Source organism: Scyliorhinus torazame, chromosome 1, assembly GCF_047496885.1.
Source record: "Scyliorhinus torazame isolate Kashiwa2021f chromosome 1, sScyTor2.1, whole genome shotgun sequence".
NCBI lineage: Eukaryota > Metazoa > Chordata > Chondrichthyes > Carcharhiniformes > Scyliorhinidae > Scyliorhinus > Scyliorhinus torazame.
Genome location: NC_092707.1, coordinates 418,305,669 through 418,327,522, shown reverse-complemented (window position 1 = coordinate 418,327,522; position 21,854 = coordinate 418,305,669). Strand labels below are relative to the sequence as shown.

The 21,854-nt window shown below is 48.2% G+C and overlaps 1 protein-coding gene across 1 annotated transcript in view; it reads right to left on the bottom strand.

The window, feature by feature from the left end:
• The window catches only part of LOC140425006 (protein EFR3 homolog B-like), a 252,529-nt gene that overhangs the window by 47,523 nt on the left and 183,152 nt on the right, over positions 1-21,854 (bottom strand). Inside the window, exons 7-9 of the mRNA XM_072508816.1 lie at positions 17,126-17,254; positions 12,071-12,149; positions 6,600-6,735 (exon numbers count right to left, since the gene is read on the bottom strand). Coding sequence (XP_072364917.1) covers positions 6,600-6,735; positions 12,071-12,149; positions 17,126-17,254 — 344 coding nt within the window. The remainder of the gene's footprint in view (positions 1-6,599; positions 6,736-12,070; positions 12,150-17,125; positions 17,255-21,854) is intronic.

Here is a 21,854-nt window from a genome sequence, read left to right as displayed (position 1 = left end):
GTAAACTTACAGTGAATACGGCTTCCCGGCTCGACCGATATCCAATGCCTCACATCTCTAGCTTGTAGGCGGACTCTAGTTCACAAAATTAGATATGAGCCACGCCTACCTACAGTTGGAGCTGGACCCTGCGTCCCAGCCATATGTAACCAGCAATACAGGGCCTGTATGAATATTGAAGTAAAAAACTCACCACTATTCTTAGAATTCCCCCGAATACAAAAAGGGTCAATAAGACATTCTAAATGGTGAACAGGGATTCTCACTTCCTGACTCCAATGCAGACTTAGGTGGGTGCTATTCGGGTCAATCTATATTTTCAAGTTATCCCCCGGTATAACCCATATTTTCATAGATGATTTCATCTACTTACCACTTAGTAGCATCGATCCTGGGTCCCACATTGCTAAGTAAGTAAAGTAGACGTTTGTAATAACCACTGTTTCAGGTTAAAACTTTAAGTTATTTTATTATTGTATTTTTTCGTTTAAAAGATCCAATCACTGTCTTTACAGAAAAGTACAAAGATCTTGCTTCTGGATTCTCCTGGTTGTTGAAAAGACCTTCAGGTCTACCTTGGCAATCTCTCTTCTTTATCTTTTGGTCTTCTCCTGATGGATTCGCTGTTCTGCTCCGTTTCTGTGCTCTATCCTTCGCATGACCGAGCTATGAGAGCTGACTCTGCTGGCTGTTACCGGTTTAGGGTTTATATTTCCCTTCTAGCAGTTATTAAGTTTATATGACATTATTGTAAAGTAACTTTATTTTACTCTTGATTGTTCAAGGTACCTTTAATCTGAATTATTTCTAACACGACTATGTATTCATATTGAGCATGACATTAGCTCATCGAACTCCGATTACATTTTTTTCCCTTGTGGTGTTCAAAAGTGCTTTGATCCCAGAGGGATGTTCAATTTGGTTCCTGTCACTTCTAAAGTTGCTTTATTACCAAATAGTGCCCTTAGCACACAACTCTGACTCCGATTTGGGGTTAACCTGTGTTCTCGTGGACAAGTAAGGCGTGATTCTCCGACCCCCCCGCTGGATGGGAGACTCGCTGGGGGTCGTCGTGAATCCCGTCCTCCCAATTCTCCCGCCCCCCAGAAACCGACGTGGCGTGAGTCGCGCCCCCCCGCCTCGGAGAATGATGGGGTCCGGCGCGACTCAATAGGTGCCGGGGCCGTCTGAATTCTCCGGCCCGCGATGGGCTGAAGTCCCGCCCGCCTGTAGCCGGTCCCGCCGGCGTAAATCAGAGTAGGTCCCTTACCGGCGGGACCTGGCGGCGCGGGCTCCGGGGTTCCTGGGGGGTCGCGGGGGGATCTTGCCCTGGGAGGTGCCCCCACAGTGGCCTGGACGACGGTCGGGGCCCACCGATCCGCGGGCGGGCCTGTGCCGTGGGGGCACTCTATTCCTTCCGCATCGGCCGTTGTGGTCCGCCGCGATGGCCGATGCGGATGTGAATCCCTGTGCGCATGCGCGGGCATGACACCAGCATGCGCTGGCGCTCCCGTGCATGCTGTTATTGAAAATATGGAAAGATGTGTCATTTGAAACATGGAAGTCTGGCAATATCTGGTCTGAGAGAAACATGAGAGGATACAGGGAAACATCCCACAAAGGGTTAACAGCAGCTGCAAAGAGCAGGATTGTAAAATGCAGATATCCTTGGTCAAGCAGGCTTAGCAAACACACAGGATTTTGGATGAAGCCTAAAACAATGGCTCACACCTTCATTGAAAGTAACTATCTCAGTGAGCAGCCCGAAAAGCATGGATGATAGTTTCAGTATAGCTCGGTGATAAATGTAAACCTTTGAAGTTATAACCAAGTGGATTTTTAGCATACAGCAAAAAGGAATGTTTCACACCTTCGTTGAAATTAACTATCTCAGTGAGCAGCTGGAAAGGAAAGGATGAGGTTCAGTTGAATTTGGTGACAATTCTAGGTGTGAAATTTTGCTAATGCCAGGTAAATTAAAGAAAACTGGAGACTATCAGTCTATGAGAAACAGAATTCAAAGCCAAAATCAAAGTCAAAATTATGAGCTGAGGACACAATTGGAAAATAAAACTATAGAAATGACAGGAACCAAACCAAAATTCACACCTCTATTGAAACCAAAGCAGTTTTGAATATCACAAAGGAACTTTGAACATCACAAAGGAAACAATGTAATCAGGGACCTGAGATGTCAAAATGAATACTTAGTTGTATTAGAATGTTTAGATCAAAAATACTTTTTCCAATCAAAGTGAAAAAAGTTACTTTACTTAAAAACTTAATAACTGTTTGAAAAATATAGAAACCCAGAGACCAGAGCAGGAACAACCAGAACTTAGAGAGAGGAGAGAAGCAGAGAAGGAACAAGAGAAGCAAGCAGAATCAGCTTACAGTCAGCTCGGTCATGGGAAAGATAAGACATAGCAGCTGAGCTAAAACAGCTAATACATCGAAGGAAGACTAGAATTTAAAGAGGAGGCAGAGTCAGCTCAGAGTGAGCTCAGTGACAGCCAGCAGAGCCAGCTCTCACAGCTCGGTACATGGGAAAGATATGACACAGCAACCGAGCTCATCAGCGAATACATCTAAAGAAGACCAGATTTTAAAAAGATTGATTGTCAAGTTGGGCCTGAAGGTCCTTTCAACCAACCAGAAGGACCCAGAAGCAAGACCTTGTTACCTTTCTGTAAAGACAGTGATTGCATCTTTTAAAATGAAAAAAAAACTAATAAAATAACTTAAAAGTTCTAACCTGAAACAGTGGTTCTTAGCCTTCTTTACTTACTTAGCAACGCAGGACCCAGGATATCAAAGCTACTGAGGCGTAAGTAGGTAAAATTCTTCGGTGAATGTATGGGTTATACCAGGGGATAACTTGAAAACATAGTTTGACCTGACTAGCACCCACTGAAGCCTGCATCGGAGTCAGGGAGTGAAAATCCCTGTTCACCATTTAGAATATCGACCCTTTTTGGTATAGGGGGACTTCTAAGAATAGTGGTGAGTTTTCAACAACATGGCGCACAACGTGTAATTAAAACCGTGTTAATTACGCCTTGCGGGTTGTTTTACTTTCTCCATGGCACCCAGCGTGGAGGCCTAGAATATTAGAAGTTTCTAGCTGAGCAGAATGGGGGCTAGAGTGGGGGCGAGAATATTAGAAGTTTCTCGTTCCCAGGAAACGGTTGGAATATGAGACGTTTCTAACCGGCACAAAGGCTGGAGGAATATTAGATGTTTCTGGTCTATGTGTGAGTCAGACTTTACCTGCCGAGTTTAGTCTGGAAAGTCATGTGTGATTGACTTTTGTAAGGATATTCTGTGGATCAAGGGGACATAAAACTCAAGTTGGGTGTGAAATCAGCAGGCTAGAAGATGCTGAACCTGAGAAAAAGTCTGCAAGACATCTTGGTGACAGCACTAAAAATCTTGCATCCATTACTGGTAAAAGGAGGCCAAAAAATAAATCATCCCTACAGTAAGGCAGATTGTGAGGTTAAATCCTAGAGAAATAAGGGATGCCTAGAATCTTTAGATACCAATAACCAATCGACCCTTAACTAAAACAGGAAGATAGTGCCTTAGTCAGCCTTGGATAGGGCCCAGAAAGGGTACTTATCCTTAATTTCAGATTGCAACTGAAAGGGACAACCAGGAACAGAACTTAGAATTCTGAAAAATGGCAATTAGAATAATCCTCTTGCTCTGAAACACGGTCAGGAGAGTTGAAGCAATGAAACAAGAGTGGAAGAAATTAACAGAGGCAAAAAACTCCTGCATAAGTGAGACTTATCAGCACGGAGGGATCGCGATTTTTGTTAAGAGTAACTAAAACCCTACTGAATAGAGGTCCAAGATCTCAGTGGATAAATGAGTGTGTGTTTAATAATGGTTTGTGAAACCCTACAAAGTAGAGATCCAAGATCTGAGTGGATGACTGAGTGTGTGTCTGTTTAATAAGGAGTTGTGAATTTCCTTTGGTGTTTGTATTTTAAAAAAATGTTGTATTTTGCAAAACCGAGTTTCGCATAAATTAGAAATTATAAATGGCAGGTAGAAATGTGATCAGTATTATGAGGTGGTAAATCAGTATGTTCAGAACTAAATTGGTCTCAGAATAAACAGATAAAGAGTTTGTACTGGGCAGCAGTCAGCTGCTTGCAGGCTTTGAAACTGAGCGTTGAAATTGACACTGCATAGCTCCGCAGGGTCCTAGTGCCTGACAATCACAAGAATGTTACCAGCAAAAATAATGATGTTTAGAATGTTAAATACATCGAAGATGGAGCTTTAGAGAATAAAGATATTGGATCAAAAGTTAGATTAAGAGAATTACTTGCAGTATAAGGAAATGAGAATCTGATGGCAGGAAAAGATTTGATTAAAAATAGATGCAGGTAGTAAAATTTAAGAGATTAAAACCAATTGATAACACAGAGAAAGTTTGGGTGAAGCTACCAACTAAAACTGCAGGGAAAATAATCAGTGAAGCTGTAAAATGTAAAGACAAGATTGTTCAGAATCTGGGTAAACATACAGTTGAATTAGAGAAGCATAGTGGCTGGAGCAAAATAAATTGTATCACAATTAAAACACATGACCCAATTAGTGGGAAGACAGTGAATTAAAACCCGTTAGCAGCATTGATTGGACAGATGATGAAGTTAAAATGTCATGTTCGGAACTTACCTTCATAGCAATCCGGCCGTAATCAAAATAAAGTAATTAAAGTAAATGCAGTCGCAATACCCGGAATGTATCAGGGTAAGGTTTCAATGATTGGATCACTGAGTGAGCTAAAGAGGAGGAGTTTGAGATTCTTCGAATCTCACTCAGGGGTGCAATGACAGAAGGAGGAGGCCTTAATTGTATGATGTACATAAATGATAAGGAAAATAAACCAGTTCAAAAAGAAAAAGGAAAGAAATGGTGGCAAAAGAAATCCGGAAGTCCTGGAGAGGGCACTTCTGGAGAATCCAAACGAAGATGGAAAGTACAAATGAAAGAATAGGGCCCTCTCCACCCTTGACCTGTTCATTTGATTTTTCAGATGGAAAAAATAAATAACAGACAGACCAGTTCACAAGAAGGAAGAGAACTGCACTCCAGAGAAGAATGTTTTGACAGGATTGGGGGGAAACTAATGATACAATTGGCTACATATTTAAGGGAATTAAATGACAAGAGCCCGTAGGAAAACTTTACGGGTTAGAAACAAATCAAAATATCAAATTATTACTGAACAGTGAAACCACTGGTCAGACATCTCTAATTGGACATCAGCTGATGGATGATCTGCAGCCTCCACGGGATATGTACTACGCGGTGGAGTTATTAAGGGTCTCGGCAGACAGCAGCGACTGACGAGGAACCCCAACATGACAAATGACAATAGTTTAAGAATTTTTGTAGCTTGATGCCATGGCGGGAAAATTATTACCAATGCAACAAACAATATTGCATTGAAGAGCTGTATAGTTATTAAGGAAGTAATGTCATGTAAATTGGTAGGGACTGTTATGTATGATAATGGGGGTATGTGTGCTGTTCAAGAACTTGATCAGCATTTCTAAGATGTGTGAATGGTTTAATAGAGGGGGAATAGTGGTAGTTTAGTGTGTTTTCTTGATTTAACTGAATAGAATATCACAAATAATATTGATGTTGTTTACACACCATATTTAGTATGTAATGACTATTGGTCCCAAAGCCACGAAGGGATGCGTCGATATTGTACTTTACTTTTGGTATTGAAATTGTGATAACAGTTGCAAATATGTAAAGTTGTAACACAGTCTATTTGTGTGGTTAGGTCATGAGTAATGTGTTAAGATAAGACTTAACTTTTTTTTAAAACTGTGTATTTAATAGGGAGAATTTATTTGGAAAAAGTGATAGTTCAATGTGGTTTTGCGAATACTGTTGGCACATTATGTTGCAAATGTTGTAATGGAAAATATACACTTTCATGTTGTAAGGGAAATGATAACAGACAGAAGGGATTGGAAGGAAGTTTGTCAGAAAGATATTCTCTCATGTACACCAGGGGTTGGCAGACATACATGGTTCAGGACAATGTTAGACATTAATGTGGGGAAGTCAGGGTTAGAAGCAGGATCAAGTGAACCTTTTAAATTAATGAAGCAAGGGAATCAGTGCGTGGTACATAATATCATAATTTACCATTCCAATGAGACACGGAAAGCAATTTGGATGACAGAAAAATGGGACACTAAACAGCCAGTGATGGACAAATGACCTTTTTGGTTACTGATGGACTGAGTTGTGTGCTGTTTCGAAGGGACATGAGGAAGCTTCCACGGTGCTGCTACCCCAAAGAAGTAAAACAGGTAGGAAAATGGAGTTCAGGCCACAATCAGGTCAGCGATGATCTGATTTAATTGCAGAGCAGGATTGAGGGGCCCAATGGCCTTCTCCTGGGGTCATTGAATGACAAACATCACATGTAACTGATCGCAACAGACAATCGAGTAAATCCCAACACATTAACTGCAAAGTGTCCAACTATTAATACATTGCAATTAATACAAGGCAACATGTGGAATGAGGAACCATAAGAAGTCCTTCCTACCCACCGACAGATCCGCCAGCTGCGATGACAGCAGACTCCGACAGCACTTCCACAATGCCAGTGCGCACTTTGGCAGCGCTCTTACTGTTAGCATCCAGGTGGCCCACCAATTGTTGGATGACCAGGTGGGAATGCTGAGACTGTAGACAGAGACACAGAGTCAGTAAAAAGCTCCTGAAAAGCTGTTATATTTCTAGCTTTTCCCAGATCGAATGAAAAGTCATGACCTGAAACATTGTAAATTCTCCGTGCCGCCCACGATGGACAAGTTGATGGAACATTTAAAGGTCCATAAGACCATAAGACATAGGAGCAGAATTAGGCCACTCGGCCCATCGAGTCTGCTCCGCCATTCGTCATGGCTGGTATTTTTCTCATCCCCATTCTCCTGCCTTCTCCCCATAACCCCTGATCCCCTTATTAATCAAGAACCTATCTATCTCTGTCTTAAAGACACTCAGTGATTTGGCCTCCACAGCCTTCTGCGGCAAAGAGTTCCACAGATTCACCACCCTCTGGCTAAATAGGCACCAATGATATAGGTAAAAACGGGACGAGGTCCTACAAACTGAATTCAGGGATTTCACTATGATTTAGTGGCCATTACTGAAACATGGTTAAAGGATGGTCATGGCTGGAGTGAAATATCCGAGGGTATCAAACTATTCAGAAGGACAGAGTGGATGGTAAGGGAGGTGGTGTAGCTCTTTTATTTAAGGATGACATCCGGGCAATAGTAAGGGATGACATCGGTGCTATGGAACATAGAACACAGAACATTACAGCGCAGTACAGACCCTTCAGCCCTCGATGTTGTGCCGACCTGTGAAACCACTCTAAAGCCCATCTACACTAATCCCTTATCGTCCATATGTCTATCCAATTACCATTTGAATGTCCTTAGTGTTGGCGAGTCCACTACTGTTGCAGGCAGGGCATTCCACGCCCTTACTACCCTCTGAGTAAAGAACCTACCTCTGACATCTGTCCTATATCTATCTCCCCTCAATTTAAAGCTATGTCCCCTCGTGCTAGACATCGCATCCGAGGAAAAAGGCTCTCACTGTCCACCCTATCCAATCCTCTGATCATCTTGTATGCCTCAATTAAGTCACCTCTTAACCTTCTTCTCTCTAACGAAAACAGCCGCAAGTCCCTCAGCCTTTCCTCATAAGATCTTCTCTTCATACCAGGCAATATTCTGGTAAATCTGCTCTGCACCCTTTCCAATGCTTCCACATCCTTCCTATAATGCGGCGATCAGAATTGCACGCAATACTCCAAATGCGGCCGCACCAGAGTTTTGTACAGCTGCAACATGACCTCATGGCTCCGAAACTCAATCCCTCTTCCAATAAAAGCTAACACACCGTACGCCTTCTTAACAACCCTCTCAACCTGGGTGGCAACTTTCAGGGATCTATGTACATGGACACCGAGATCTCTCTGCTCATCCACACTACCAAGAATCTTACCATTAGCCCAGTACTCTGTCTTTCTGTTATTCCTTCCAAAATGAATCACCTCACACTTTTCTGCATTAAACTCCATTTGCCACCTCTCAGCCCAACGCTGCAGCTTATCTATGTCCCTCTGTAACTTGTAACATCCTTCCGCACTGTCCACAACTCCACCGACTTTAGTGTCATCTGCAAATTTACTCACCCATCCTTCTACGCCCTCCTCCAGGTCATTTATAAAAATGACAAACAGCAGTGGCCCCAAAACAGATCCTTGTGGTACACCACTAGTAACTGGACTCCAGTCTGAACACTTCCCATCAACCACCACCCTTTGTCTTCTTCCAGCTAGCCAATTTCTGATCCAAACTGCTAAATCACCCTGAATCCCATGCCTCCGTATTTTTTGTCGCAGCCTACCGTGGGGAACCTTATCAAACGCTTTACTGAAATCCATATACACCACATCAACTGTTTTACCCTCATCCACCTGTTTGGTCACCTTCTCAAAGAACTCAATAAGGTTTGTGAGGCACAACCTACCCTTCACAAAACCGTGTTGACTATCTCTAATCAAATTATTCCTTTCCAGATGATTATACATCCTATCTCTTATAAACCTTTCCAAGATTTTGCCCACAAAAGGACGTGATTGCTCTGGAGAGAGAGCAGAGGACATTGAGAGAGAGCAGAGGGTTGGAAAAGTGTGGCTACGAGGACAGATTGGATAGGTTGGGGTTATTTTCCTTGGAACACAGAAGGCTGATTGAGGCGTACTAAATTATGAGGGGAAGCGATAGAGTGGACAGGATAAAGTTGTCTCCCTTGGTGGAGAATTCTAGAACCAGGAGATATAGATTCAAGATAAGAGGCAGAAGGTGTGGAGGGGACATGAGGGAGAACATCTTTACACAGAGGGCAGTGGGAGTCTGGAATTCACCTCCCGAGTTAGTGGTGGAGGCAGAGACACTAAACTCTTCAAAAAAGTACCTGGATCTTCTGTGAGCTGCAGGGCTGTGGAGCGGGTGCAGGAAGGTGGGATTAGAGCGGGCACCTGGGTGTCCACGGGCTGGCATGGACAAAATGGGCTGAATGGCCTCAATCTGTGCTGTAACTTTTCTGTGGTTCTATGGACTCAAAATGTTAATTGTTTTTCTCTCCACAGATGTTTCCACACTTGCTGAGTTTATCCAGCATTTCTATTTTTATGTTAGAACAGTCTGTCCACTATCTACAAGACACAAGTCAGGAGTGTGATGGAATACTCTCCACTTGCCTGGATGAGTGCAGCTCCAACAACACTCGAGAAGCTCGACACCATCCAGGACAAAGCAGCCCCGCTTGATTGGCTCCCCCCTTCCACCAACATTGAAATCCTCCACCACCGACGCACAGCGGCAGCCGTGTGTACCATCTACAGGATGCACTACAGTAACTCACCAAGGTTCCTCAGGCAGCACCTTCCAAACCCACGACCACTACCATCTAGAAGGACAAGGGCAGCAGATACCTGGGAACCCCACCAGCTGGAGGTTCCCCTCCAAGTCACTCACCATCCTGACTGGGAAATATATCGGCCGTTCCTTCACTGTCGCTGGGGCAACATCCTGGAACTCCCTCTCTAACAGCACAGTGGGTGTACCTACACCACAGGGACTTCAGCGGTTCAGGAAGGCAGCTCACCCCCACCTTCTGAAGGGCAATTAAAGATTGGCAATAAATTCGGCCTAACCAGCGACGCCCACATCCCGTGAAAATGATTTAAAAACAAGTTGCTTGATTGGAGTCCCTGCCAGACTGCTTAATCCATTCCGTGATTACTGGAGTACTGTGGGTGCAGTGTGTACCAGACACGGACTGACCAAGGACGCTGCAACAGCACTTCCTAGACCCACAGCTTTTACCAGCAAGAACAAAAACAGTGATTTCATATCATCACCATCACCACCAAGATCACTTCCAAGACACGAATCCCTGTTTATTGTTGCTGGACACAAATCCCTGTTCATTGTTGCTGGACACAAATCCCTGTTTATTGTTGCTGGACACAAATCCCTGTTTATTGTTGCTGGACACAAATCCCTGTTCATTGTTGCTGGACACGAATCCCTGTTTATTGTTGCTGGACACAAATCCCTGTTCATTGTTGTTGGACACGAATCCCTGTTCATTGTTGCTGGACACAAATCCCTGTTCATTGTTGCTGGACACGAATCCCTGTTTATTGTTGCTGGACACAAATCCCTGTTCATTGTTGCTGGACACAAATCCCTGTTCATTGTTGCTGGACACAAATCCCTGTTCATTGTTGCTGGACACGAATCCCTGTTTATTGTTGCTGGACACAAATCCCTGTTCATTGTTGTTGGACACAAATCCCTGTTTATTGTTGCCGGACACAAATCCCTGTTCATTGTTGCTGGACACGAATCCCTGTTCATTGTTGCTGGACACGAATCCCTGTTTATTGTTACTGGACACAAATCCCTGTTCATTGTTACTGGACACAAATCCCTGTTCATTGTTGCTGGACACAAATCCCTGTTCATTGTTGCTGGACACGAATCCCTGTTCATTGTTGCCGGACACAAATCCCTGTTCATTGTTGCCGGACACAAATCCCTGTTCATTGTTACTGGACACAAATCCCTGTTTATTGTTGCTGGACACAAATCCCTGTTCATTGTTGCTGGACACAAATCCCTGTTCATTGTTGCTGGACACAAATCCCTGTTTATTGTTGCTGGACACAAATCCCTGTTCATTGTTGCTGGACACGAATCCCTGTTTATTGTTGCTGGACACGAATCCCTGTTCATTGTTGCTGGACACAAATCCCTGTTTATTGTTGCTGGACACAAATCCCTGTTCATTGTTGCTGGACACGAATCCCTGTTCATTGTTGCTGGACACAAATCCCTGTTCATTGTTGCTGGACACGAATCCCTGTTCATTGTTGCTGGACACGAATCCCTGTTTATTGTTGCTGGACACAAATCCCTGTTCATTGTTGCTGGACACAAATCCCTGTTTATTGTTGCTGGACACGAATCCCTGTTCATTGTTGCTGGACACAAATCCCTGTTCATTGTTGCTGGACACAAATCCCTGTTCATTGTTGCTGGACACGAATCCCTGTTTATTGTTGCTGGACACAAATCCCTGTTCATTGTTGCTGGACACGAATCCCTGTTTATTGTTGCTGGAAATCCCTGTTTATTGTTGCTGGACACGAATCCCTGTTCATTGTTGCTGGACACAAATCCCTGTTCATTGTTGCTGGACACAAATCCCTGTTCATTGTTGCTGGACACAAATCCCTGTTCATTGTTGCTGGACACAAATCCCTGTTCATTGTTGCTGGACACAAATCCCTGTTCATTGTTGCTGGACACAAATCCCTGTTCATTGTTGCTGGACACAAATCCCTGTTCATTGTTGCTGGACACAAATCCCTGTTCATTGTTGCTGGACACAAATCCCCGTTCATTGTTGCTGGACACGAATCCCTGTTCATTGTTGCTGGACACAAATCCCTGTTCATTGTTGCTGGACACAAATCCCTGTTCATTGTTGCTGGGTCAATGTGCTTGGCACCATTGAAGCAGAATCATCAGTTACTAAAATAACTGCACAGTTTCAAAGTCGACCAATCTCCACAAAGCATCTAGGGGCAGACAATATATGAGACTGGCACCATGTGGCTTTTAAATGAATGTGTCCATTGAAATCCTGTGCACTGACACACTGAATTCAGTTCAGCAAATGCAACAGCAAGTTTTGAAGTAATCATTTGAACAATGCGTTTCAAACAAATCGTGTCACCACAACCTGATGGTGACCAACAAAGCCGACTGTACAGCCGTCACAGTGAGCAGAGAGGCTTGATCTGTTGAGTTAAATGATGTTTATTTCCTATTCCAGTAAGCAATATGAGTTGAATTAATACATAGGCTGCAACATTTAGATGTTGACAACCCCAAGATGTAGTGAAACCTGAATATTGTCCACTTACCTGAACGGAATACATGATGATTTTGAAGCAACGGACTGCGAACAGCTTGGGCTCCCACAGTGAGTGGTTATCTAAGTGTCTGAGGAAGAAATTACAATGATTTTTTATACTTAGAGAGGCCGATCCTGACTGTCTGCCATGGCATGGCTTTTGACAAATTCACCTTTGTCCCTAGCCTTTCATGTTATCAGGCACTACTGTTTCAAATCTCTGCATGATCTCGCCCGTATCTCGATAATCTCCAATTCTGTCCCCTTCTGCATCCCCAGATTTAATCACTCCACCACTGGTGGATGTGCCTCCAGATACGTGGGCCCAGGACCCGTGGATCCTCTTCCCAAGCCTCCTTGCCTCTCCATCTGACAAAAAGCGATTTTCATTTCATTCCTCCATTAAAATGACTTTTAGCCAATTGCCCCAATATCAAATTTTGTTTAAATAAGCACCTGTGAAGCGTTTTCAATTTTCTATTAGGTTAGAGGTGTAAATGCAAGTTGTGTTCTCTGACTTGAGATTGCTGATTAAAACCTGCTTTCCATTCCTGTTCATGGGGGTGCGGCAGGGGAGAGTGTACATGGGGAGAGTGGGCATGGGGGTGTGGGGGGGGGGGAGAGTGGACATGGGGAGAGTGGACATGGGGAGAGTGTACATGGGGAGAGTGTACATGGGGAGAGTGTACATGGGGAGAGTGGACATGGGGAGAGTGGACATGGGGGTGTGGGAGGGGATTAAATGGGTGGATCGAGTCAGTGATAGGGTAGAGTGTACATGGGGGTGTGGGAGGGGGGTGAATGGGGGGTAGAGTCAGTGACATGGGGAGAGTGTACATGGGGAGAGTGTACATGGGGGTGTGGGAGGGGAGTGAATGGGGGGTAGAGTCAGTGATAGGGGAGAGTGTACATGGGGGTGTGGGAGGGGGGTGAATGGGGGGTAGAGTCAGTGACATGGGGAGAGTGTACATGGGGAGAGTGTACATGGGGGTGTGGGAGGGGAGTGAATGGGGGGTAGAGTCAGTGATAGGGGAGAGTGTACATGGGGGTGTGGGAGGGGAGTGAATGGGGGGTAGAGTCAGTGCTAGGGGAGAGTGTACATGGGGCTGTGGGAGGGGAGTGAATGGGGGGTAGAGTCAGTGATAGGGGAGAGTGTACATGGGGGTGTGGGAGGGGAGTGAATGGGGGGTAGAGTCAGTGCTAGGGGAGAGTGTACATGGGGCTCTGGGAGGGGAGTGAATGGGGGGCAGAGTCAGTGCTAGGGGAGAGTGTACATGGGGCTCTGGGAGGGGAGTGAATGGGTGGGTAGAGTCAGTGATAGGGGAGAGTGTACATGGGGAGGGTGTACATGGGGATGTGTGAGGGGAGTGAATGAGGGGGTAGAGTCAGTGATAGGGGAGAGTGTACATGGGGGGAGTGTACATGGGGGTGTGTGAGGGGAGTGAATGAGGGGGTAGGGTCAGTGATAGGGGAGAGTGTACATGGGGAGAGTGTACATGTTGCTGTGGGAGGGGATTAAATGGGGGTAGAGTCAGTGATAGGGGAGAGTGTACATGGGGCTGTGGTAGGGGCAGCACGGTAGCCTTGTGGATAGCACAATTGCTTCACAGCTCCAGGGTCCCAGGTTCGATTCCAGCTTGGGTCACTGTCTGTGCGGAGTCTGCACATCCTCCCCGTGTCTGCGTGGGTTTCCTCCGGGTGCTCCGGTTTCCTCCCACAGTCCAAAGATGTGCAGGTTAGGTGGATTGGCCAGGATAAATTGCCCTTAGTGTGAGGGGAGTGAATGGGGGTAGAGTCAGTGATAGGGGAGAGTGTACATGGGGAGAGTGTACATGAGGGTGTGGGAGGGGAGTGAAATGGGGGTAGAGCCATTGATAGGGGAGAGTGTACATGGGGAGAGTGTACATGAGGGTGTGGGAGGGGAGTGAAATGGGGGTAGAGCCATTGATAGGGGAGAGTGTACATGGGGGTGTGTGAGGGGAGTGAATGTTCGATTCCAGCTTGGGTCAGTGATAGGGGAGAGGGTACATGGGGGTGTGTGAGGGGAGTGAATGGGTGGGTAGAGTCAGTGATAGGGGAGAGTGTACCGGGGGAGTGTACATGGGGAGAGTGTACATGGGGGTGTGGGAGGGGAGTGAATGGGGGGTAGAGTCAGTGCTAGGGGAGAGTGTACATGGGGATGTGGGAGGGGATTAAATGGGTGGGTAGAGTCAGTGATAGGGGAGAGTGTACATGGGGAGAGTGTACATGGGGGTGTGGAGGGGAGTGAATGGGGGGATAGAGTCAGTGATAGGGGAGAGTGTACATGGGGAGAGTGTACATGGGGGTGTGTGAGGGGAGTGAATGGGGGGGTAGAGTCAGTGATAGGGGAGAGTGTACATGGGGAGAGTGTACATGGGGCTGTGGGAGGGGAGTGAATGGGGGGTAGAGTCAGTGATAGGGGAGAGTGTACATGGGGAGAGTGTACATGGGGGTGTGTGAGGGGAGTGAATGGGGGGGTAGAGTCAGTGATAGGGGAGAGTGTACATGGGGAGAGTGTACATGGGGCTGTGGGAGGGGAGTGAATGGGGGGTAGAGTCAGTGATAGGGGAGAGTGTACATGGGGATGTGGTAGGGGCAGCACGGTATCACAGTGGTTAGCACAAGTGCTTCACAGCTCCAGGCTCGAAGGTTCGATTCCAGCTTGGGTCAGTGATAGGGGAGAGTGTACATGGGGCTGTGGGAGGGGAGTGAATGGGTGGGTAGAGTCAGTGATAGGGGAGAGTGTACATGGGGATGTGGGAGGGGAGTGAATGGGTGGGTAGAATCAGTGATAGGGGAGAGTGTACATGGGGCTGTGGGAGGGGAGTGAATGGGTGGGTAGAGTCAGTGATAGGGGAGAGTGTGCATGGGGAGAGTGTACATGGGGGTGTGTGAGGGGAGTGAATGGGGGGTAGAGTCAGTGATAGGGGAGAGTGTACATGGGGAGAGTGTACATGGGGGTGTGTGAGGGGAGTGAATGGGGGGTAGAGTCAGTGATAGGGGAGAGTGTACATGGGGATGTGGGAGGGGAGTGAATGGGTGGGTAGAGTCAGTGATAGGGGAGAGTGTACATGGGGAGAGTGTACATGGGGCTGTGGGAGGGGAGTGAATGGGGGGTAGAGTCAGTGATAGGGGAGAGTGTACATGGGGATGTGGTAGCGGCAGCTCGGTAGCCTTGTGGATAGCACAGTTGCTTCACAGCTCCAGGGTGCCAGGTTCGATTCCAGCTTGGGTCACTGTCTGTGCTGAGTCTGCACTTCCTCCCCGTGTCTGCGTGGGTTTCCTCCGGGTGCTCCGGTTTCCTCCCACAGTCCAAAGATATGCAGGTTAGGTGGATTGGCCAGGATAAATTGCCCTTAGTGTGAGGGGAGTGAATGGGGGGTAGAGTCAGTGATAGGGGAGAGTGTACATGAGGGTGTGGGAGGGGAGTGAATGGGGGGTAGAGCCAATGATAGGGGAGAGTGTACATGGGGGTGTGTGAGGGGAGTGAATGGGTGGGTAGAGTCAGTGATAGGGGAGAGTGTACTGGGGGAGAGTGTACATGGGGAGAATGTACATGGGGGTGTGGGAGGGGTGTGAATGGGGGGTAGAGTCAGTGATAGGGGAGAGTGTACATGGGGCTGTGGGAGGGGATTAAATGGGTGGGTAGAGTCAGTTATAGGGGAGAGTGTACATGGGGAGAGTGTACATGGGGGTGTGTGAGGGGAGTGAATGGGGGGTAGAGTCAGTGATAGGGGAGAGTGTACATGGGGATGTGGGAGGGGATTGAATGGGTGGGTAGAGTCAGTGATAGGGGAGAGTGTGCATGGGGAGAGTGTACATGGGGATGTGGGAGTGGATTAAATGGGTGGGTAGAGTCAGTGATAGGGGAGAGTGTACATGGGGAGAGTGTACATGGGGGTGTGTGAGGGGAGTGAATGGGGGGGTAGAGTCAGTGATAGGGGAGAGTGTACATGGGGAGAGTGTACATGGGGCTGTGGGAGGGGAGTGAATGGGGGGTAGAGTCAGTGATAGGGGAGAGTGTACATGGGGAGAGTGTACATGGGGGTGTGGGAGGGGAGTGAATGGGGGGTAGAGTCAGTGATAGGGGAGAGTGTACATGGGGGTGTGGGAGGGGAGTGAATGGGTGGGTCGAGTCAGTGATAGGGGAGAGTGTACATGGGGCTGTGTGAGGGGAGTGAATGGGTGGGTCGAGTCAGTGATAGGGGTGAGTGTACATGGGGAGAGTGTACATGGGGGTGTGGGTGGGGAGTGATTGGCTGGATAGAGTCAGTGATCGGGGAGAGTGTACATGGGGAGAGTGTACATGGGGCTGTGTGAGGGGAGTGAATGGGGGGTAGAGTCAGTGATAGGGGAGAGTGTACATGGGGAGAGTGTACATGGGGCTGTGGGAGGGGAGTGAATGGGGGGTAGAGTCAGTGATAGGGGAGAGTGTACATGGGGAGAGTGTACAGGGGGAGAGTGTACATGGTGTGTGGGAGGGGAGTGAATGGGGGGTAGAGTCAGTGACATGGGGAGAGTGTACATGGGGAGAGTGTACATGGGGCTGTGGGAGCGGAGTGAATGGGGGGTAGAGTCAGTGATAGGGGAGAGTGTACATGGGGAGAGTGTACATGAGGGTGTGGGAGGGGAGTGAATGGGGGGTAGAGTCAGTGACATGGGGAGAGTGTACATGGGGAGAGTGTACATGGGGAGAGTGTACAGGGAGAGAGTGTACATGGGGAGAGTGTACATGGGGAGAGTGTACATGGGGGTGTGTGAGGGGAGTGAATGGGGGGTAGAGTCAGTGACATGGGGAGAGTGTACATGGGGAGAGTGTACATGGGGCTGTGGGAGGGGAGTGAATGGGGGGTAGGGTCAGTGATAGGGGAGAGTGTACATGGGGAGAGTGTACATGGGGAGAGTGTACATGGGGAGAGTGTACATGGGGAGAGTGTGCATGGGACTATGGTGACAACACCAAATTTTAGCTACAGGCAGATTGCCCAGTTTGAAGGACAAAAAAGTCTTCAGCCAACATTAGTGAAGCAAACACGTGACGTACATTAAAACTGGCTTGACGGCATTCTTGATATTTCCGTATGCAGCTCTGCCCAGCAGCTCCCTGAAGCAACCTTCAGCCACGGCAGCTGGGCTCTCCTTCTCTGTTGCTTGCAGTGGAGATGGAGATCGGCTGAAAAGGTTTGCAAAGCAGAATTAGTTCAGTGTCTGCAATCCAGTTGAAATGTGACAGAAGAGGATGGACATTGTACAGTTGATAGATTGTGGATAGGACCCAGTGTGAGTGAGCAGAGCAGGGAATGTTGCCAGGCATTTGGTTTCTAGCAATACACTGTCAGCAGAGTCTGAGAGGAAGAGCGGGATTCTCCGTAATCGGCGCGATGTCCGCCGACCGACGCCAAAAACGGCGCGAATCAGTCCGGCATCGCGCCGCCCCAAAGCTGCGGAATTCTCCACATCTTGAGAGGCCGAGCCCTCACCTTGAGGGGCTACGCCCGCGCCGGACTGATTTCCGCCCCACAAGCTGGCGGGAAAGGCCTTTGGTGCCCCGCCAGCTGGCGCGGTAATGACTTTGCCGGGCGGCGCATGCGTGGGAGCGTCAGCGGCCACTCACGGCATCCCCGCGCATGCACTCAGCACTTCATCTCAAAATCAGAGAATCCAGCCACCCATTGGCCGGCTGTGGGGACAGAGAATCCGGCTGCGGTCAGGGGCGCGCCGCGGAATGGCAGACCAGAGAATCCCGCCCATGGTCTCTGGCCACCAACCCTCCTGTCACGACCCTAGAAAAGTCCCTTAAATAACTGGCATGAATGTTGATCGTGACGGGCTACGTTTGCACTCCAGGAGCAGGATTTCCCTGGCCCTGGGGTGACCGGTTGGGAGATGGGAACTGGAAGTCTGGCAGCATGTTTCCAAGGCAGCAAAGCAAAGTGAGAGCGTCTCCCAGCTCCGCGCAGACACTGACAATGAACTGGTTAACATACTTTCACAATGATCCCCTTAGCTTTCCCCAGTTGCTTAATTATTAATTCAAAACATGTATTTCATTGCAACACAAATTCGACGTTTACAGATTCTCTTCTTTTTCAAAACAATGCATTCCCTTTTCAGAAAAATAAAATCTGAAAATAGAAAAATAAATCCCCCATTTACAGGCAACAAACCTCACAGCAAGAATTGTCCTTTTTTTAATCCCACTGCTAATTTTCATGACAAGCATTTATTTCTTGTGCTGCAGGCTGATTGGGGTAGCACGGTAGCACAGGGGTTAGCACAGTTGCTTCACAGCTCCAGGGTCCCAGGTTCGATTCCCGGCTTGGGTCACTGTCTGTGCGGAGTCTGCACGTCCTCCCCGTGTGTGCGTGGGTTTCCTCCGGGTGCTCCGGTTTCCTCCCACAGTCCAAAGATGTGCGGGTTAGGTGGATTGGCCATGCTAAATTGCCTTTAGTGTCCAAAAAGGTTAGGAGGGGTTATTGTGTTGGGGGTGATAGGGTGGAAGTGGGTCGGTGCACACTCGATGGGCCGAATGGCCTCTTTCTGTATGTTCTATATCTATATCGATAACTGAAAACCTTTTTCAATCCACTGAAGCTTTGAGAGATCCTTTCGCAGTTTGTTCTCAACTTGCAGCAATATCAGTTGGCAATCTCTTTTCACTCACACTCTTTGTAGAGTGTATGGAATCCCAATTCATTATCCATCCGACTCTCTATTGGGACTTTTCCTTCATCATTTCCCACATTTAATATTTCCCCTAATGTTTGAGATAAAAAGAATGCCATGTCAACGCCAAAGTCTCTGCAGCCAGGGTGCTTGTTTAATTACTCACCTTATTTTCTTGACTTCCCAAGCCAAGGGCCAACACTTCTTATTTTTACCCACAGGAAATATTATCAAACCTTGACCATTAGTCCTTGCACTACGGAAGCTAAAGAAATTTTGCATGTCTGCAACTCTCACAAATGTCTATAGATGTGCGACAGAGAGCATCCTATCCGGCTGCATCACAGCTGGTGTGGCAACTGCCCTGTCCATGATCGCAAGAAACTGCAGAGTGTGGTGAACTCAGCCCGACGCATCACACAAACTTGCTACCCTCACATTGATTCTGTCTACACCTCCCGCTGCCTCAGGAAGGCAGACAGCATTATCAGAGACCCCTCCCAACCAGGGGTGATAACAGAGAGTGAGAAAGAGTGAGACTGAGAGCGGAGCCGGGAGGGTAACAGAGAGTGAGAAAGAGCGAGGCTGAGAGCGGAGCCGGGGAGATAACAGAGAGTGAGAAAGAGAGAGACTGAGAGCGGAGCCGGGGACGGTAACAGAGAGTGAGAAAGAGTGAGACTGAGAGCGGAGCCGGGGTGATAACAGAGAGTGAGAAAGAGCGAGACTGAGAGCGGAGCCGGGGTGATAACAGAGTGAGAAAGAGTGAGACTGAGAGCGGAGCCTGGAGGATAACAGAGAGTGAGAAAGAGTGAGACTGAGAGCGGAGCCGGGAGGATAACAGATGGTGAGAAAGAGAGAGACTGAGAGCGGAGCCGGGAGGGTAACAGAGAGTGAGAAAGAGCGAGACTGAGAGCGGAGCCGGGGAGGGTAACAGAGAGTGAGAAAGAGTGAGACTGAGAGCAGAGCCGGGAGGATAACAGAGAGTGAGAAAGAGCGAGACTGAGAGCGGAGCCGGGAGGATAACAGAGAGTGAGAAAGAGCGAGACTGAGAGCGGAGCCGGGAGGATAACAGAGAGTGAGAAAGAGCGAGACTGAGAGCGGAGCCGGGGACGGTAACAGAGAGTGAGAAAGAGCGAGACTGAGAGCGGTGCCGGGGACGGTAACAGAGAGTGAGAAAGAGTGAGACTGAGAGCGGAGCCGGGGTGATAACAGAGTGAGAAAGAGCGAGACTGAGAGCGGAGCCGGGGTGATAACAGAGTGAGAAAGAGTGAGACTGAGAGCGGAGCCTGGAGGATAACAGAGAGTGAGAAAGAGTGAGACTGAGAGTGGAGCCGGGGTGATAACAGAGAGTGAGAAAGAGCGAGACTGAGAGCGGAGCCGGGGTGATAACAGAGAGTGAGAAAGAGTGAGACTGAGAGCTGAGCCGGGAGGATAACAGAGAGTGAGAAAGAGCGAGACTGAGAGCGGAGCCGGGGAGATGACAGAGAGTGAGAAAGAGAGAGACTGAGAGCGGATCCGGGGAGGGTAACAGAGAGTGAGAAAGAGCGAGACTGAGAGTGGAGCCAGGGAGATAACAGAAAGTGAGAAAGAGTGAGACTGAGAACGGAGCCGGGAGGATAACAGAGAGTGAGAAAGAGTGAGACTGAGAGTGGAGCCGGGGTGATAACAGAGAGTGAGAAAGAGCAAGACTGAGAGCGGAGCCGGGGTGATAACAGAGAGTGAGAAAGAATGAGACTGAGAGCGGAGCCGGGAGGATAACAGAGAGTGAGAAAGAGTGAGACTGAGAGCGGAGCCGGGGAGATAACAGAGAGTGAGAAAGAGAGAGACTGAGAGCGGAGCCGGGAGGATAACAGATGGTGAGAAAGAGAGAGACTGAGAGCGGAGCCGGGAGGGTAACAGAGAGTGAGAAAGAGCGAGACTGAGAGCGGAGCCGGGGTGATAACAGAGAGTGAGAAAGAGCGAGACTGAGAGCGGAGCCGGGAGGATAACAGAGAGTGAGAAAGAGTGAGACTGAGAGCGGAGCCGGGAGGATAACAGAGAGTGAGAAAGAGTGAGACTGAGAGCGGAGCCGGGGTGATAACAGAGAGTGAGAAAGAGCGAGACTGAGAGCGGAGCCGGGAGGATAACAGAGAGTGAGAAAGAGCGAGACTGAGAGCGGAGCCGGGAGGGTAACCGAGAGTGAGAAAGAGCGAGACTGAGAGCGGAGCCGGGGTGATAACAGAGAGTGAGAAAGAGCGAGACTGAGAGCGGAGCCGGGAGGATAACAGAGAGTGAGAAAGAGCGAGACTGAGAGCGGAGCCGGGAGGATAACAGAGAGTGAGAAAGAGCGAGACTGAGAGCGGAGCCGGGGAGGGTAACAGAGAGTGAGAAAGAGCGAGACTGAGAGCGGAGCCGGGAGGATAACAGAGAGTGAGAAAGAGCGAGACTGAGAGCGGAGCCGGGGAGGGTAACAGAGAGTGAGAAAGAGCGAGACTGAGAGCGGAGCCGGGGACGGTAACAGAGAGTGAGAAAGAGTGAGACTGAGAGCGGAGCCGGGGTGATAACAGAGTGAGAAAGAGTGAGACTGAGAGCGGAGCCTGGAGGATAACAGAGAGTGAGAAAGAGTGAGACTGAGAGCGGAGCCGGGAGGATAACAGATGGTGAGAAAGAGAGAGACTGAGAGAGGAGCCGGGAGGGTAACAGAGAGTGAGAAAGAGCGAGACTGAGAGCGGAGCCGGGGAGGGTAACAGAGAGTGAGAAAGAGTGAGACTGAGAGCAGAGCCGGGAGGATAACAGAGAGTGAGAAAGAGCGAGACTGAGAGCGGAGCCGGGAGGATAACAGAGAGTGAGAAAGAGCGAGACTGAGAGCGGAGCCGGGAGGATAACAGAGAGTGAGAAAGAGCGAGACTGAGAGCGGAGCCGGGGACGGTAACAGAGAGTGAGAAAGAGCGAGACTGAGAGCGGTGCCGGGGACGGTAACAGAGAGTGAGAAAGAGTGAGACTGAGAGCGGAGCCGGGGTGATAACAGAGTGAGAAAGAGCGAGACTGAGAGCGGAGCCGGGGTGATAACAGAGTGAGAAAGAGTGAGACTGAGAGCGGAGCCTGGAGGATAACAGAGAGTGAGAAAG